Source organism: Scyliorhinus canicula, chromosome 18, assembly GCF_902713615.1.
Source record: "Scyliorhinus canicula chromosome 18, sScyCan1.1, whole genome shotgun sequence".
Lineage (NCBI taxonomy): Eukaryota > Metazoa > Chordata > Chondrichthyes > Carcharhiniformes > Scyliorhinidae > Scyliorhinus > Scyliorhinus canicula.
Window position 1 is genome coordinate 73,586,777 of NC_052163.1, and position 17,895 is coordinate 73,604,671.

General features: G+C 50.2%; 1 protein-coding gene across 4 annotated transcripts in view; it reads left to right on the forward strand.

Annotated features, from left to right (window-relative positions):
- Positions 1-202: 202 nt before the first annotated feature.
- The window catches only part of LOC119953359 (scaffold attachment factor B1-like), a 141,898-nt gene continuing 124,205 nt past the window's right edge, over positions 203-17,895 (forward strand). For all 4 annotated transcript variants that reach the window (XR_005458007.1, XM_038777544.1, XM_038777546.1 and 1 more), the window contains exons 1-3: positions 203-418; positions 2,399-2,486; positions 2,829-2,890. Coding sequence is in view for 3 of the 4 variants with exons in the window: in XM_038777544.1 (XP_038633472.1) it covers positions 266-418; positions 2,399-2,486; positions 2,829-2,890 (303 nt within the window). In the remaining variant the exon portion in view is untranslated. The remainder of the gene's footprint in view (positions 419-2,398; positions 2,487-2,828; positions 2,891-17,895) is intronic.

Below are 17,895 nucleotides of genomic sequence, written 5' to 3' on the forward strand. Positions count from 1 at the left end.
GAATGAAAATTGAAAGATGCTATTGGCAAATGAAAAGAATGACACTTAATACAGAAAGATGGAGTCTGCTATGGGTCAAGGAGCTGCCTTTGAACAGAGTGTACAGGGTGAGAGGACATTGTCTCAACAGCTGCTGAAACAAAGCCTGCAGACTGACGCCTGCGCAGTGGCACTGAGCCGGAAGGAGCGCATGCGCAGAGGTAGCCGGGAGGAAAGGAGTCCGGGCGCCATTTTGAAACTGCTGTTTGTGAGAGCGGTGGCTGCAATGGCGGACGAGAGCGGAGATGGACTTGCTGTTGCCGAGAGTGGCCTTCGGAAGATCACCGAGCTGAGGGTGGTGGATTTGAAAACAGAGCTCAAAAAGAGAAATCTGGACACCAATGGAAACAAAAGCACTCTGATGGAGCGGCTCCGGCAGGTGTGCAAGGGGGAGGAGGGCCTGTTGCCCGGGGGGGGGGGGGGGGGGAGGGGGCGCGAGGGCCTGTTGTTGTTGGGGGGGGGGCGCGAGGGCCTGTTGTTGTTGGGGGGGGGGGGGGGCGCGAGGGCCTGTTGTTGTTGGGGAGGGGGGCGCGAGGGCCTGTTGTTGTTGGGGGGGGGGCGCGAGGGCCTGTTGTTGGGGGGGCGCGGGCCTGTTGTTGGGGGGGGGCGCGGGCCTGTTGTTGTTGGGGGGGGCGCGGGCCTGTTGTTGGGGGGGGGGCGCGGGCCTGTTGTTGGGGGGGGGGCGCGGGCCTGTTGTTGTTGGGGGGGGGGCGCGGGGCGAGGGCCTGTTGTTGGGGGGGGGGGGGGCGCGAGGGCCTGTTGTTGTTGGGGGGGGGCGCGAGGGCCTGTTGTTGGGGGGGGGGGCGCGAGGGCCTGTTGTTGTGTGGGGGGGGGGGTGCGAGGACCTGTTGTTGTGTGGGGGGGGGGGCGCGAGGGCCTGTTGTTGTGTGGGGGGGGGGGGCGCGAGGGCCTGTTGTTGTGTGGGGGGGGGCGCGCGAGGGCCTGTTGTTGTGTGGGGGGGGGGGGCGCGAGGGCCTGTTGTTGTGTGGGGGGGGGCGCGCGAGGGCCTGTTGTTGTGTGGGGGGGGGCGCGCGAGGGCCTGTTGTTGTGTGGGGGGGGCGCGAGGGCCTGTTGTTGTGTGGGGGGGGCGCGAGGGCCTGTTGTTGTGGGGGGGGGGGCGTGAGGGCCTGTTGTTGTGGGGGGGGGGGGTGGTGCGCGAGGGCCTGTTGGGGGGGGGGGATGCGATGGCCTGTTGGGGGGGGGGGCGCGAGGGCCTGTTGTGGGGGGGGGTGGAGGAGGAGGGCCTGTTTGGGGGGGAGAGAGGAGGAGGGCCTGTTGCGGCGGGTTGGGGGGGGGGGGAAGAGAGAGGAGGAGGGACTGTTGCCAAGGCGTGTTGCGGAGGAGGAGGAGGAGGGCCTATTGCGGAGGAGGAGGAGGGCCTGTTGCGGAGGGGGGAGAGGGGGCGGATGAGGAGGACCGGGTGGGGGTGGAGGAGGATGGCATTTTGCGGGGGGAGGAGGAGGGTCTGTTGCCGGGGAGGGGGCGGAGGAGGAGGAGGGCCTGTTGCCGGGGGGCGGAGGAGGGGGGCCTGTTGCTGGGGGGGGGGGGGGCGGAGGAGAGGGGGGTCTGTTGCGGGGGGGGGGGAGGAGGAGGAGGGCCTGTTGCGGGGGGGGGGGGAGGGAGGAGGGGGGCCTGTTGCGATGGCCGGAGGAGGAGGCGGTCCTGTTGCAAGGGGGGGGGGGGAGAGGAGGAGGTCCTGTTGCAGTGGGGTGGGGGGAGAGGAGGGCCTGTCAGGAGCTGGCGGGGGGACAGGGTCTTTTGAGGGGGGGGGTGGGGTGGAGAGAAGGTAGAGGGCCTCCTAGTCTTCTCCCAGTCTTGGAACCTTCAGTAATCTGGGATCCATTCCATCTGGGTCAGTGACCGTTGCTACTTTGAGAACTGCCAACCTTTTAAGTACCTCCTCTCCTACCTTCTGCTTGATTGCTTTATTAGCAGCATTCGTTTTCATGAACAAAAGTTGCAAAGTGCTAATTTTGTACTTTAACCAAGCCTTTTGCGCTCCTAAGAATTTTCCTCTGACTGCCATTTTATTATTTATATTGTAACACAAACAAACAACCAGACAACCTTAGCAGGTCTGACTGCATCTGTGCGGAGAGAAGTCTAATATTTTGAGTCTGGATGACTTAACAGAGTCATCCAAACTCAACATTAGCTCCCTTCTCTCTCCACTGTTCTCATAGACTTTCTTTCACCCTTATTTCCTTGGGTCTCCTGTTGTACTAGTTTTCTTACCTTTGGCGCTGCTGCAATCTATCATCTGGAATTATTGCTAGGTGCATTTGACCTGAATAGGATGGCGCTGTATAAAAAAAAGTTAATTTTTGTCTTGTGCTAATGGTGTGATTGCTGTCTTCAGGTAATACAAGACGAAGGAGGAAATCCAGATGAAATTTCAATCAACCCAGAGACCCCGAGCAGTAGAGCATCAAAGAAAACGGGAAAAGGTGGGAGATAAATACACTTTCAAGATGCAGATATTGAAATTTTAACTGGGTATATTGTTATTCTAGCCTATTGAACTGTAATATTATTTGGAAGTGGGACTTTTTAAGGATGTTACTATCAGTTGACATTCATTGTAAATTGAGAAGAGTATGACAGTTCCCCTTCCTGCATTTGCTAACTTTGACACCCTTGGAATTGCGAGAAGAGGATACTTTGAATCAGTATGGGTTGCATTTATGCCCAATTGGCAGCAATCATCTGTTCGTCGCCTTATTCCTGTCCACAAGAAGACCTGATTGCTGCTGGAAAATCAATACTCAATTAACATGTTTGTTCTTCAGGATCCAAAGCTGAGGATTGTGAGACCGAAGACTGTATAGAAGATGATTTGAGTGGAAAGCAGGCAAGTGAAACATACGGTTCTGAGGGGCTTGATCAGAGTTATATGAAGAGAATGTTTCCGCTTCTGAGGACTGTTTCAAAATAAGGGGTGACTGGGATGAGGAGGAACTTCTATTCTCAGGGTCTTTAATCTTAAGAATCCTCTACTCTAGAGACCAGTGAAAACTTTTGATCTACAAGAGAATTTCATAGCAACATGCATTCATAGCTAATGGAATAGATGTATTCCACATTTAATTTCTCAGCTATTTTTTGAAGTTGAAGATGTTCCTTCATGATGCACTCTGTTGTTCCTATCTGTACTTGAGCAGAAAAGACTGACTTTGAAAGTTGGTCACAAAAGAGTTGTGTTTCAAGAATTGTGTCCAGTTCTGGTCACCTCACTATAGGAAGGATGTGGAAGCATTGGAAAGGTTGCAAAGGAGATTTACCAGGATGCTGCCTGGTTGGAGGATAGGTCTTATGAGGAAAGGTTGAGGGAGCTAGGGATTTTCTCTTTGGAGCGGAGGAGGATGAGAGGCGACTTAGTAGAGGTTTATAAGATGATGAGGGGGATAGATAGAGTGGACGTTCAGAGACTATTTCCTCGGATGGATGTAGCTGTTACCAGGGGGCATAACTATAAGGTTCAGGGTGGGAGATATAGGAGGGATGTCTGAGGTAGGTTCTTTACTCAAAGTGGTTAGGCTGTAGAATGGGCTGCCTGCTGTGATAATGGAGTCGGACACTTTAGGAACTTTCAAGCTGTTATTGGATAGGCACATGAGCACACCAGAATGACGGAGTGGGACAGCTTGATCTTGGTTTCGGACAAGGCTCGGCACAACATCGAGGGCCGAAGGATCTGTTCTGTGCTGTGTTCTATGTATTGCTTTACAAATGACATGTGCAATCACTGCAAATTATATCGGTAGCTTTCAAGAAAGCTGATATATCTCATTCTGCATCTGTGTATAGTTTCACAGCTGAAGATGAGCAGCAGTATATGACATGTTCATTTGCATCATTTTTCGAAAGCATACATTCAAACTTGAAGTTTTATTATGTTTGTTTGATTTGTTTAAGGCACTATAGGTGGGTGTACCTACACATTTGCAACACAATTTTTAATAAAAAGCTTTGTTACAATGACAGGATAGATGCATCAGAGATTCCGGCATAAGGGTGTAAGTGGGAGGGTGTGCATCTGGGAGACCTCAACATTGACTGGACCCTATGATGTTTCAAGGCATTAGGTCAAACGTTGGCAAGAAAACCTGCTTCTTAAGGCCATTTCAGTGAGGGAGGGGGGGGAGGCAGTTAAGAGTCAACCGTTTTGCTGTGTGGGTCTAGAGTCACATGTAGGCAGAATGGGTTATGATGGTAGATTTCCTTCCCGACATTAGTGAACCAGATGGGTTTTTACAAAAATCGGCTATGGTTTCATGGTCATCATTAGACTGTTAATTCCAAATCTTTATTGAATTCAAATATCACTATCTGCCATGGTAGGATTCAAACCTGGGACCCCAGAGCATTATCCTGGGTGTCCGGATTAGTAGTCCAGTGTCAATACCACTACGCCACCATCTCCCCAGCTTCATTGCCCATCAGCAAGAGTGCCTGAACTGGCCGAGTCCTGAAGGGCATATCTGCCAGAATGGGCCAGCAGCAGGTAGCAATTGAAGTAAGACGGAAAAGCGTACTGGTCTTTGCCGTCACCAATCTACTTGCCACATTGGTGAGAGTACCCATCTTACAGTCCTTGTGGAGGCGAAGGACCATCTTCACACAACACCCTCCATCGTGTGTGGTCTCATCACCATACTAAAGAGATACCTTAAGACCAGATCTAGCAGTTCAACTGAGTATCTATGAGGTGCAGAATTTTATTCAACCACAGTCATTTCTTTCTATAAATTTAGAGTACCCAATTATTATTCTTTCCAATTAATGGGCAATTTAGCGTGGCCCATCCACCTAACCTGCACATCTTTGGGTTGTGGGGGTGAAACCCACGCAGACACGGGGAGAATGTGCAAACTCCACACGGACAGTGACCCAGGGCAAGGATTCAAACCCGTGTCCTCGGCTGTAGTCCCAGTGTTAACCACTGTGCCACCATGCTGCCCTTTCAACCACAATCATGGCCTGTCATGTCCTGGTGATATGCCATTACCAATAAGTACAGGAACTGACTTCAGAAATACAAGTTAATTTGCAGTAGTATTCCCGAAAGACATCCTAGTTCAGAGAGAAATGCAATAGAGCATGCCTGGAGCAGCACCAGTCAAACCTAAAAATAAAATGTTAACCTGGTGAAGCTACAACCACATGCATGCTGTAGACAGAGATAAGTGATTCTGCAGCCTGTGGATCCGATCAAAGCGCTGCAGTCTTGCCGCATCAAGTTGTGAATGACAGTGACAGTTAAACAATCGAACGGGAGGAGCAGACTCCACAAACCTCAATGGTGGAGAAACCCAATGCATGAGTACAAAAGATAAAACATTTACAACTCTCTTCAGCCAGAGATACCGAATGGATGATCTCTTTGTGCCTCTTGCTGAGGTTCCCAGCTGCCAGTCTTCAGCCATTTCGATTAATTCCATGTGATAGCAAGAAGCAGCTGAAGGCACTGGATACGGAAAGATTATTAGCTCTGACAGCACCCAGTTGATTGAAAACTTTGGTCCTGAGCTAGCCGTGTCCCTAGTCAAGCTGTTCCAGTAACACTCAAATGACACTCGCACCACACAAGTGCCAGACAATGACTACCCCCAACAAGAGAGAATCTAAACATTGCCCCTTAAAATTCAATGGCATCACCGTAGCCAAATCCCCCACTATCAACATCCTGGGGGTTGCATTTGTCTAGAAGCTGAACTGGACTAGCCATATAAATACTGTGGCTTCAGGAACTGGTCAGAGGCTACGAATCCTGCAGCAAGTAACTCATCCCCTGACTCCCTAAAGGCACTAATCAGGAGTGTGATGGAATACTCTCCACTTGCCTGGATGAGTGCAGCTCCAACAACTTTGATTTGATTTATTATTGTCACATGTATTATCATACAGTGAAAAGTATTGTTTCTTGCCTGCTGTACAAACAATGCATACTGTACATAGGGAAGGAAGGAGAGACTGCAGAATATAATGTTACAGTTATAGCAAGGTGCAGAGAAAAGATCAACTTAATACGAGGTAGGCCCATTCAAAAGTCTGATGGCAGTAGGGAAGAAGCTGTTCTTGAGTCGGTTGGTACGTGACCTCAAACTTTGGTATCTTTTTCCTGGTGGAAGAGAGTATGTCCGGGTTGCATGGGGTCCTTAATTATGCTGGCTGCCTTTCTGAGGCAGCGGGAATTGATGGGAGGCACAACCTTTTGTAGTTTCCTAGGGTCTTGGGCAGAACAGGCTCCATACCAAGCTGTGATACAACCAGAAAGAATGCTTTCTATGGTGCATCTGTAGAAGTTGGTGAGGATCGTAGCTGACATGCCAAATTTCCTCAGTCAAGATTCAAGACAACACTCAAGAAGCTGAGCACCATCCAGGACAAAGCAGCCCGCGTGATTGCTAGCCCTTCCACAAACATTCACTCCCTCCACCACTGACGCACAATGGTAGCAATATGTGCCATCTATAAGATGCACTGCAGTAACTCACCAGGTTGCTTAAACAGCACCTTCCAAACCAAAAACAACTACTACCATCTTGAAGGACAAGGACAGCAGACACATGGGAACACCACATGGAAGTTCCCTCCCAAGCCACTCACCATCCTGACTTGGGAATACATAGCTGTTCCTTCACTGACAGAAACACCCAGCCCATCACTCGCGCACACTTTTTCCTGCTCAAACAAACACTCATACATGTGCACCGGTAGTAAGTCTCTTCTGCACCCCCACAGGAAGCCTACCAACTCTAAGCCAGACCCCCCTCATTCACTTTCTGGCAGCCATCTCCATCCTCCTCGTCTGGCTCGCTAACGAACCTAACAACATCAAGTGCGGGAGATAATTGGCCTGTGCTTGGGGGGAATCTTCAAATTCACTTACTGACATTTTGAATGGGGGAGGGCTCGATATGGAGGCCTAGCGGGATTGTTTGAGGCTAACAGGCCACAAGCCTGATTGAAGGGATATCCCGAAGAGGTGCTGAGGAACTGCTCACCCTGTTCCCAGGTGAGGATTGCACAATGATTACCCAGGAAGTTCAAACCTTTGGACAATTGCCGTGGACTGGGAACTATCCAATAATGTGATTGAAATCACATACTGATGGCTGAGACCGTAATACAACAATAGTTACTAAATAAAAGAATTACATTGTATATCTTGTGTTGCCCTATTATGTATTCTCATGTATTTTCTTGAATTTTGTTTAATTCCCTTTTCTTCCATGTACTGAATGATCTGTTGAGCTGCTTGCAGAAAATACTTTTCACTGTACCTCGGTACACGTGACAATAAACAAATCCAATCCAATTAAAATTGCTTTTAACTTTTGGGTAACTATTGTACTGACCTCAGTTGGACTCGGGTGCACTCAGGCCGGGTACAGACTAGAAACCTTCAATGAGAGGCAGAAATTTAAAAAGATGTCTCATTGAAATTAGGGACAGGGTATGTTTATGAGTTTTCAGCATCCTGCTGTCAGGCTGAAAGAGATTCTAAGCTTGCACTGTGTGTTTAACGATCACTCATTTGTGATTTTTCCCAATTTGGATGGTTACGGGTGGTGACCTCACCGTTAGGATGGTAGTTGAGCTCTTGAAGCTGGAATGTCACTAGGATGCCCTCCTACCTTGGATCAGCTCACATCAAAATTCAAGCATAATTTCTCTCAATATTTTCTTTTTTTATCTTTAAAAATTTGGAGCACCCAATTTTTTTATTTTTTTCAATTTAGCATGGCCTATTCACCTACCCTGCACATCTTTTGTGTTGTGGTGATGAGACCCGTGCAGACATGGGAAGAATGTGTAAACGTGTGCCCGCCTGCTTCGGTTTCTGCCTCCAATGGGGCTAAAGTCTGGCCCTAGTTTGCTGTCTGCTGCATATAATGCAGTCACTTTTTACACTAAATAATTTAATTTAGCAGTAATTTAAATGAAATAACATGAGATTTTAAGGCTAAAATAATTTGGATTCTTAGATAATTTGGCTTCTGAGTTTTGAATTAAGAAAATAAGCTTGTTTCCTGGACACTCCCTCCCTATATGCTTGCCTTTGATTTTGTCCTTTGTATATGTTCACAGATTTCCAATGTATACCTTCCAATTATAATTGAAACTAACCCACGTGTGCATTTTTGTGTTTGTGTGTTACTCCTACAATCATGTGCTGTCCATTTGGCCCCTGTGCACTGTCGTCCTTCGTCTGTGCACCCTGCCTCACCTTTCGCAAATGTGAAATCAGTATTGCAGGCATTGCTATTTTCTATTTTGTTTTTCTACCTTGCTTCCTCATTCTTTGGTTTCAGTTTCCCCCCAGTGCTCTATCTTCCACTCTCTACATTCATTACTGTAAGATCTTTGGGATCAGTAAACAATAAATCCCATCTCAAATGTCAGAGAAAATATAATTTGCAGTTTGTAGATCCTTTTCGGTTTGCTTTACATACAGTTTATTAGATTTTAAAAATAGTCACTGATGTTGACATGCCAATATGTTAGCCACTTTGTGCACAGCCAAGTACCAAATGATCAGTTAGTTTGGTGGGGTTGAATAAGGACTTAACTGTTGGACAGGACAACCTGTTGTTAAAAAAAATGCCGTATCTTTTACAAGCACCTGGCGGTCAAATTGTTTAATATCTCTGGGTAGCACAGTGGTTTAGCACAGTTGCTTCACCGCTCCATGGTCTCAGGTTTGATTCCCAGCTTGGGTCACTATCTGTACGGAGTCTGCACGCTCTTCCTGTGTCTGCGTGGGTTTCCTCCGGGTGCTCCGGTTCTCTCCCACAGTCCAAAGATGTGGGAGTTAGGTGGATTGGCCATGCTAAATTGTCCTTAGTGTCCAAAAAATGTTGAGTTGGGTTACGGGGATAGGGTGGAGGCGTGGGCTTAAGTAGGGCGCTCTTTTCAAGAGCTGGTGCAGACTGGATGGGCCGAATGGTCTCCACTGTAAATTCTTTTTTAAAAAATAATTTTTATTGAAATTTTTAACAGAAAATATAACAACAAACAATGAAAAGCAACAATAAAACACCATAATAACTCTAACACCCCCAAGACCGTTTCACGCATGTATCTCACCCCCCCCCCCCAAACCCAGTAAACAACAAGAGAACTTAAAAATAAATTAAAATTAAATAAGCAAACATAGTCAACGTCCCTCCCCCCCCCCCCCAGGTTGCTGCTGCTGCTGACCCAGTACCCTATCGCTGAGCCAGAAAGTCTAGGAAAGGTTGCCACCGCCTAAAGAACCCTTGTACCGATCCTCTCTGGGCAAATTTGACCTTCTCCAGCTTAATAAAACCCGCCATGTCATTGATCCAGGTCTCCACACTTGGGGGTCTTGCATCCTTCCACTGTAGCAAGATCCTCCGCCGGGCTGCTAGGGACGCAAAGGCCAGCACACCGGCCTCTTTCGCCTCCTGCACTCCCGGCTCCACCCCAACCTCAAAAATCGCGAGTCCCCCATCCTGGCTTGACCCTGGATCCTACCACCCTCGACATCGTCCTCGCCACCCCCTTCCAGAACTCCTCCATTGCCGGGCATGCCCAGAACATATGGGCGTGGTTCGCTGGACTCCCTGAACACCTGACACACCTGTCTTCGCCCCCAAAGAACCTACTCATCCTCGACCCGGACATGTGGGCCCGGTGCAGCACCTTGAATTGGATGAGGCTAAGCCGCGCACACGAGGAGGAAGAATTAACCCTCTCCAGGTCATCAGCCCATGTCCCATCTTCGATCTGTTCCCCCAGTTCCCCCTCCCACTTAGCCTTTAGCTCCTCTACTGACGCCTCCTCCACCTCCTGCATTACCTTGTAGATATCAGATATCTTCCCATCCCCGACCCAGACCCCCGAAAGCACCATGTCACTCACCCCCCTCGCGGGAAGCAAAGGGAATCCCTCCACCTGCCGCCTAGCAAACGCCTTTACTTGCAGATACCTGAACATGTTCCCCGAGGGGAGCCCAAATTTCTCCTCCAACTCCCCCAGGCTCGCAAAGCTCCCATCAGTGAGCAGGTCCCTCAGCTGTCTGATGCCCGCTCTGTGCCAACCCTGGAACCCCCCATCAATGTTCCCCGGGACGAACCAATGGTTCCCCCTTAACAGAGCCTCCATCGAGCCCCCCACTTCCCCCCTATGTCGCCTCCACTGCCCCCAAATCTTGAGGGTAGCCGCCACCACCGGACTCGTGGTATACCTTGTAGGAGGGAGCGGCCACGGCGCCGTTACCAGGGCCCCCAGGCTTGTGTCTCCACAGGACCTCACGGTAGCAAGGGGCCTCACGGTAGCATGGTGGTTAGCATCAATGCTTCACAGCTCCAGGGTCCCAGGTTCGATTCCCGGCTGGGTCACTGTCTGTGTAGAGTTTGCACGTCCTCCCTGTGTGTGCGTGGGTTTCCTCCGGGTGCTCCGGTTTCCTCCCACAGTCCAAAGATGTGCGGGTTAGGTGGATTGGCCATGCTAAATTGCCCGTAGTGTAAGGTTAATGGGGGGATTGTTGGGATACGGGTTACGTGGGTTTAAAGTAGGGTGGTCATTGTTCGGCACAACATCGAGGGCCGAGGGGCCTGTTCTGTGCTGTACTGTTCTATCTTCTAGGACGCCATCTCCAACCGTTTCCATGCTGCCCCCTCCCCCTCCATCACCAACTTGCGCACCATCGACACATTGGCCGCCCAATAATACCCCGAGAGATTGGATAACGCCAGCCCCCCACCATCTCTACCCCGATCCAAGAAGACCCTCTTCACCCTCGGGGTCCCATGCGCCCAAACAAAGCTCATGTTGCTGCTAGTCACCCTCCTAAAAAAGGCCCTAGGGATAAAGATAGGCAAACACTGAAAAAGGAACAAGAACCTCGGGAGAACCATCATTTTGACGGACTGCACTCTACCCGCCAGCGATAGCGGCACCATGTCCCACCTTTTGAATTCCTCCTCCATCTGCTCCACAAGCCTGGTAAAATTAAGCTTATGGCGAGTCCCCCAACTCCTGGCCACCTGCACCCTCAGGTATCTGAAACTCTTCACTGCCCTCTTAAACGGGAGCCTCCCAATTCCCCCCTCCTGATCACCCGGGTGTACTACAAATACTTCACTCTTGCCCAGATTTAACTTATAGCCCGTGAAGCTCCCAAACTCAGCCAACAGCTCCATCACCCCCGGCATTCCCCCCTCTGGGTCCGCCACATACAACAGCAGGTTGTACGCATACAGCAATACCCTATGTTCTTCCCCACCCCGTACCAGGCCCCTCCACCTCCCCGACTGCCTCAGCGCCAAAGCCAGAGGTTCTATTGCCAGTGCAAAAAGCAATGGAGTCAGGGGGCACCTCTGCCTGGTTCCACTGTAGAGCCTGAAGTACTCTGATCTCCTTCAAATGGTAACTACACTCGCCATCGGGGCCTCGTAGAGCAACCTCACCCATTTGATGAACCCCTTCCTGAATCCGAACCGCTCCAGCACCTCCCACAGATACCCTCACTCAACTCTATCAAACGCCTTCTCTGCATCCAGCGCCGCCACTATCTCCCCCTCCACCGCCGGCATCATAATCACATTTAACAATCTCCGCACATTCGTGTTAAGCTGTCTTCCCTTGACAAATCCTGTCTGATCCTCGTGTATCACCCCTGGCACACAGTCCTCTATCCTGGTGGTCAGGATCTTCGCCAGCAACTTAGCATCAACATTGAGGAGCGAGATTGGCCTGTATGATCCACACTGCAAGGGGTCCTTATCCCGCTTCAGGATCAGAGAGATCAGTGCCCGTGACATCGTCGTGCGCAAAGCCCCTCCCATGCCTCATTGAAGGCTCACACCAACAGGGGGCCCACCAGATCTGCATACTTTTTATAAAATTCCACCGGGAACCCAGCCGGCCCCGGCGCCTTACCTGACTGCATTTGACCAATCTCCCTGACTCGCACCTCCAACTCTATCGGCGCCCCCAGCCCCTCCTCCTTCACCGTTGGGAAGCGTAGCCTGTTCATGAAGCTCTCCATCCCCCCATCCCCCACCGGTGGCTCCGACCGGTACAGTTCCTCGTAAAAGTCCCTAAAGACCCCGTTCACCTCTGCCCCCTTCTGCACCACATTTCCACCCTTATCTGTCACTCCACCAATTTCCCTAGCCGCATCTCGCCTGCGGAGCTGATGCACCAACATCCTGCTCGCCTTCTCCCCATACTCGTATACCGTGCCTTGCGCCCTCCTCCACTGTGTCTCCGCCTTTCTGGTTGTCAACAAGTCGAACTTGGCCTGCAAACTACGCCGTTCCCCCAGCAACCCCTCCTCCGGGGCCTCCGCGTACCTCCTATCTACGTCCAGGAGCTCCCCCACCAGTCTCTTCCTCTCCCTCCTTTCCCTATGGGCCCGGATGGAAATCAGCTCCCCCTGGATCACTGCTTTCAGAGCCTCCCAGACCATCCCCACCCAGACCTCCCCCGTGTCGTTGGTCTCAAGATACCCCTCAATACTTCCCCGGACCCTCCTACACACCTCATCAGCCAGCATCCCCACATCCAGGCGCCACAGCGGGTGCTCCCCCATCTCCAGATCGACCCAGCGCGGAGCATGGTCTGAAATTGCTATGGCCGAATACTCGGCATCCTGCACCTTCGGGATCAATCCCCTGCTCAGGACGAAAAAATCTATTCGGGAGTAAACCCTATGTACATGGGAGAAAAAAGAATACTCCCGCGCCCTCGGCCTCCCAAACCTCCAGGGATCCACCCCTCCCATCTGGTCCATAAACCCCCTCAGCACCTTGGCCGCCGCCGGCCTCCTACCCGTCCTTGAACTGGATGGTCCAGTGGGGGATCCAGCACTGTGTTAAAGCCTCCCCCCATGATCAGGCCCCCTGCCTCCAGGTCTGGAATGCGGCCCAACATGCGCCTCATAAAGCCAGCATCATCCCAATTCGGGGCATACACATTAACCAGCACCACCTTCTCTCCCTGCAGCCTACCCTTCACCATAATATATCTGCCCTCCTTCTCCGCCACCACCTCAGACGCCTCGAACGCCACCCTCTTCCCCACCAGAATCGGCACCCCCCGGTTTTTCGCCTCTAATCCCGAGTGGAAAACCTGCCCCATCCACCCCTTCCTCAGACGAACCTGGTCCGCCACCTTCAAGTGGGTCTCCTGGAGCATAGTCACGTCCGCCTTCAGCCCCTTCAAATGAGAAAATACCCGAGCCCGCTTAACCGGCCCATTCAGCCCCCTCACGTTCCAGGTGATCAGCCGGATCAGAGGGCTCCCCGGCCCCCTGCCCCGCCGACTAGCCATAGCTCATCGACTGCTCGCCCCAGGCCAGCACACGCTGCCCGACCCATCCCCATGACGATACCGCCTCCCCTCTAACCCCCCGGCCCACACCAGCTCTCTCCTGGCCCTTCCAGCAGCAAACCCCCCCCCCCCAAAAGGCTAGGACCCCTCCTAGCCGCGACGCACCCTCCATGGTACTTCCGTGAGTCAGCTGACTTCTGCTGACCCCGGCAACTCCCGCCAAAACCCAGCCCCTCCCAACACGGGGTCATCCCCCCCTCCTGCCACACCTTGGCACCGCTTCAGCATGGGAAAAAACCAGTAGAGGCCATGCCCCCACCGCCAGCTCCACCCCCCCCTGCCCCGCAGCGCGGGAAACCAGAAGAAAGCCCACGCTTTCACACTGCCCCACCCTACCCTTCTGACGCAACTCCCCAAATTCCAGCTCCACCCCATCCCCCAGCCCCGTACAGAAGAGAAAATAAAAAACAAACCCCCAATATTCCCCACACACAAAACCATACCCAACAGACCCACCCGGAAACAGAGCAAAAACCAGCATAGAAAACACATGTCAAAATTACAAAAACAGCAACAGCAAAAACAGCGACGACCGTAGTGCACCGGACCCCCCAGACCCTAGTTCGAGTCCAGCTTCTCCGCCTGTACAAAGGCCCACGCCTCCTCCGGGGACTCGATGTAGTGGTGCCGGTCCTTATATGTCACCCACAGACGTGCAGGCTGCAGCATTCCAAATTTAACCTGCTTGGCATGTAGCACCGCCTTCGTTCGGTTAAACCCGGCCCGCTGCCTAGCCACCTCCGCACTCCAGTCCTGGTAGATTCGCACTACCGAATTCTCCCACTTGCTGCTGCTCTCTTTCTTGGCCCAGCGCAGCTCACACTCCCGGTCACTGAATCGATGGAACCGCACCAGCACCGCCCTCGGGGGCTCATTTGCCATGGGCCTCCTGGCCATCACTCTGTGAGCTCCCTCAAGCTCCAGGGGCAAATGGAGGGACCCTGCTCCCATCAACGAGCTCAGCATCGTGGTCACATAAGACGGAAGATCCGACCCCTCCAGCCCCTCCGCCAGGCCCAGGATCCTCAAATTCTTTCGCATCATGTGAATGTCCAGCTCCTCCAAGCGGTCTTGCCACTTTTTGTGAAGTGCCTCGTGCAACTCCACCTTCCCCACGAGGACCATGGCCTCCTCCTCCCGCTCAGCGGCCTGCCGCTGCAACTCCTGAATGGCCACCCCCTGGGCTGCCTGGGTCTCAAGCAGCTTGTTGGTAGTCGCATTCAGGGAGTCCAGCAACTCAGCCTTCAGCTCCGCAAAACAGCGCAGAAGAGCAGCTTGCTGCCCCTGCGCCCACTTCCACCTGTCCTCGGGTGCTCCGCCGGCCGCCATTTTATCCTCCTTCCCCCTCTTTTCCTGGGGAGCTGCTGCAGCCTTTTCCTTTGCCCCACTCCGGGTACGCACCATAAATTTCGGGGAATGTTCCTCCAAACACCTTCCCCCACCGGGAATCGTCGAAACAGTGCCGTTTGGGGCCCTAAAATAGGCCCAAAAGTCCTTTAATAGCGGGAGCTGCCGAACGTGCGGCTTAGCTCCGCATCACCGCAACCGGAAGTCTCCACTGTAAATTCTATGATCTCAAAAGGTACTAGACTTATCCAACCCCTTCACCGTAACCCCTTGACAAAGACCAATCTAGCGATTTGCTACCTTATTTGGGGAAACACTACAAATGCCTGAATATGTCTCATTGAACTGGCTGACATCATCTGGTTTAGATATTAACATTTATACTACCAACCATATGGAGGATAAGTGTAGCCCTCTTGCGTAATGAGGGAACTGTACTTCAGTGTTACTAAAAGAAGTCACACCATGAAATTGGGAACTAACACTTTTTTATTAATTCACTTAGGAAATTAGTAACATCTTTTTAAAATCTAAAACAAGAGTACCCAATTTTTTTTTTCTATTAAGCGGCAATTCAGCATGGCCAATTTACCTAATCTTTTTTGGTGTTCTCCCAACCTCCACACGGACAGTGGCCCTGGGATCAAACCTGGGTTCTCAGCGCCATGATGCAGCAGTGCTAGCCACTGTGCCTCCTGCAATTAGTAACATCTTGATGATGAATATTTATACACAATACACACTATACACAAAGTAATGAGGTATATAACAGAATTAATGTAAAGTTAGAAACACAGTTCAAACTCTTCATAGTTTGGGTAACTGACAAGTTAACAACCTCAAATAAGAGGCAATTGGATGTATCAACAGTCTGGATTGTTCCATTCATCGTGGTAAGTTTACAGCATTTAGCAAAGATTTCAGGAATCTGTATAACATGTCTTTTTTAATAAATTTAGAGTACCCAATTATGTTTGTTTCCAATTAAGGGGCAATTTAGCGTGGCCAATCCACTTAATCTGCACACCTTTGGTTTGTGTGGGTGAAACCCATGCAGACATGGGGATAATGTGCAAAATCCGGGGTGGGATTCGAACCTGGGTCCTCAGTGCCGCAGTCCCGGTGCTAACCACTGCACCTCATGCTGCCCCAATAACTTGTTTTTTGAGTTGGTTGCATCTTTCTCTACCAAGCTTGTGGTTATCAATATGTTGGCATCAAAATCTGGCGTGATCCTCCTCCTTTTCCTGCTAGTCTTTGTTATCAAGAACAAGTCTCAAGTGCATCTAGCTTATTGGATTAGCTGTTCATAGAGTTTTATAGCAGAAAACTGACTAATGGAGTTCTTAATACTTCTCTTGTTCCCTGTGATCATCTCCTCTCATTATTTTACTCCTTTACTGGACCGTGGTTCTATTTCTGAGCTTTGCTGCATTACATGAGACATTAGACACACAAAGCAAATTCCTTCAGTTTCAATTCCACCAGACTGTGTTTTTAGACATTATTCCTCAAGGAGACATTACTCAGACTAGAATGTTTCAAGTGCACACAATGGGCAAATTTGTGATCATTCTCAAAATCAGCTGCAACGCTGCTTTGTCAGATCATAAATACCTGTAGAGAGAAAGTTTAGATGGGAATTAGGCCCCACAGGGCTGTTTGTGCAGAGTTCTTCCACTTTTTGTTTAAATCACATCCCAGAAAACACATACTAGGGTTGCATAGTCTTTCTGCCAACTGCAACAAACTTTAATTTAACCTTGACAAGCCTGAGTGTCTTAATTTTGACCCCTTGTTTAGAACACCTGATTAAGTGTGAAAGATCTTTTGCTCTCTCAGTTGTGTTGCAGAGAGTGGCGCAGTGGTTAGCACTGCTGCCTCATGGCGCTGAGGACCCAGGTCAGATCCCGGGTCACTGTCCGTGTGAAGTTTGCACATTTTCTCCCTGTTTGTGTGGGTCTCGCTCCCACAACCCAAAGATGTGCAGGGTAGGTGGATTGGCCACGCTAAATTGCCCCTTAATTGGAAATAAATAATTGGGTACTCTGAATATATATTTAAAAAGATGTGCTGCTATCTTGAAGCATTCGGGGTTCTACTATTAACTGCCTCTTCTATATTTAACTCCAGCTGGATTGCTGAAAATTCCATTTTAAGGTCACCCGTGGGCATATTTTAAGACGCTTCTCCACTACCACCACGTTTCTGATGCTGCAGCCTGATTGACATGCACCAGAACTCCAATCAAGTGTTCTTTTAGGTGGTCTTGCTTCATCATCCGAGAAGTTACATTGCCACCTCAAGAATGTGTCACTATAATAGGTCTTGTAGGTCTTTTAGGTTTTCCAAACTTTTCACACCACCCTGTGGTGGGGGTATAATAACAAAAGCGTTAGCCCATTCTCCACCCGAGGGTGAACAGCAGTAACCCATGTCTATATAGCAGTTTTCATATATGCATCATTCCAAGGTACTTCATCGGCGCATAATGAAACAAAATGTTATTTCAAAACACATTAGAGATTAGTTGAAGAGGTCAGAATTAGGGCATATAGATTGGTGGGGTTGGATAAGAATTTTAAAATCAAGTGGCTTGCTTAACCGGACCTATGTGGGTCAGCGAGCAAAGAAATGAATGGGACTTAATGTGAAGAAGGATGTTGAAAGTGGAGTTTTGGTTGACCTGAAGTTTATGGAGGGTAGAATGTGGGAGACCGGCAAGGAGTAGATTGGAATAATCAAACCCAGATGTAAGGTGAAAGTTTTAGGATCAGAGGAAATGGGACAAGATTGGGCCATTCATGACTGATCGATCTCCAGAGCACCAGGCAGAGGGACATCCTTCTTGCATCTACCCTGACAATGCTGCAAGAACTTTATGCATGCTTCATTCTTCTTAACACGAGATAACAAAGGCCCAGTCTCCTTGAATGACAATCCCACCACCCATCAGTTTGGTGAACCTTCATTGTGCTTCCTCTATGGCTAGTATTTCCTTAGATAAGTAGTGAAAAGGCTGTGCACAACACTTCAGATGCGCTCTCATCAAGGCTCTGCAATTATGGGAAGATCATCTTTACTCGTGTAGTCAAAGTCTGCTGCAATTTAAGTCGACATAGCTTGTTGCATCTGCATGTT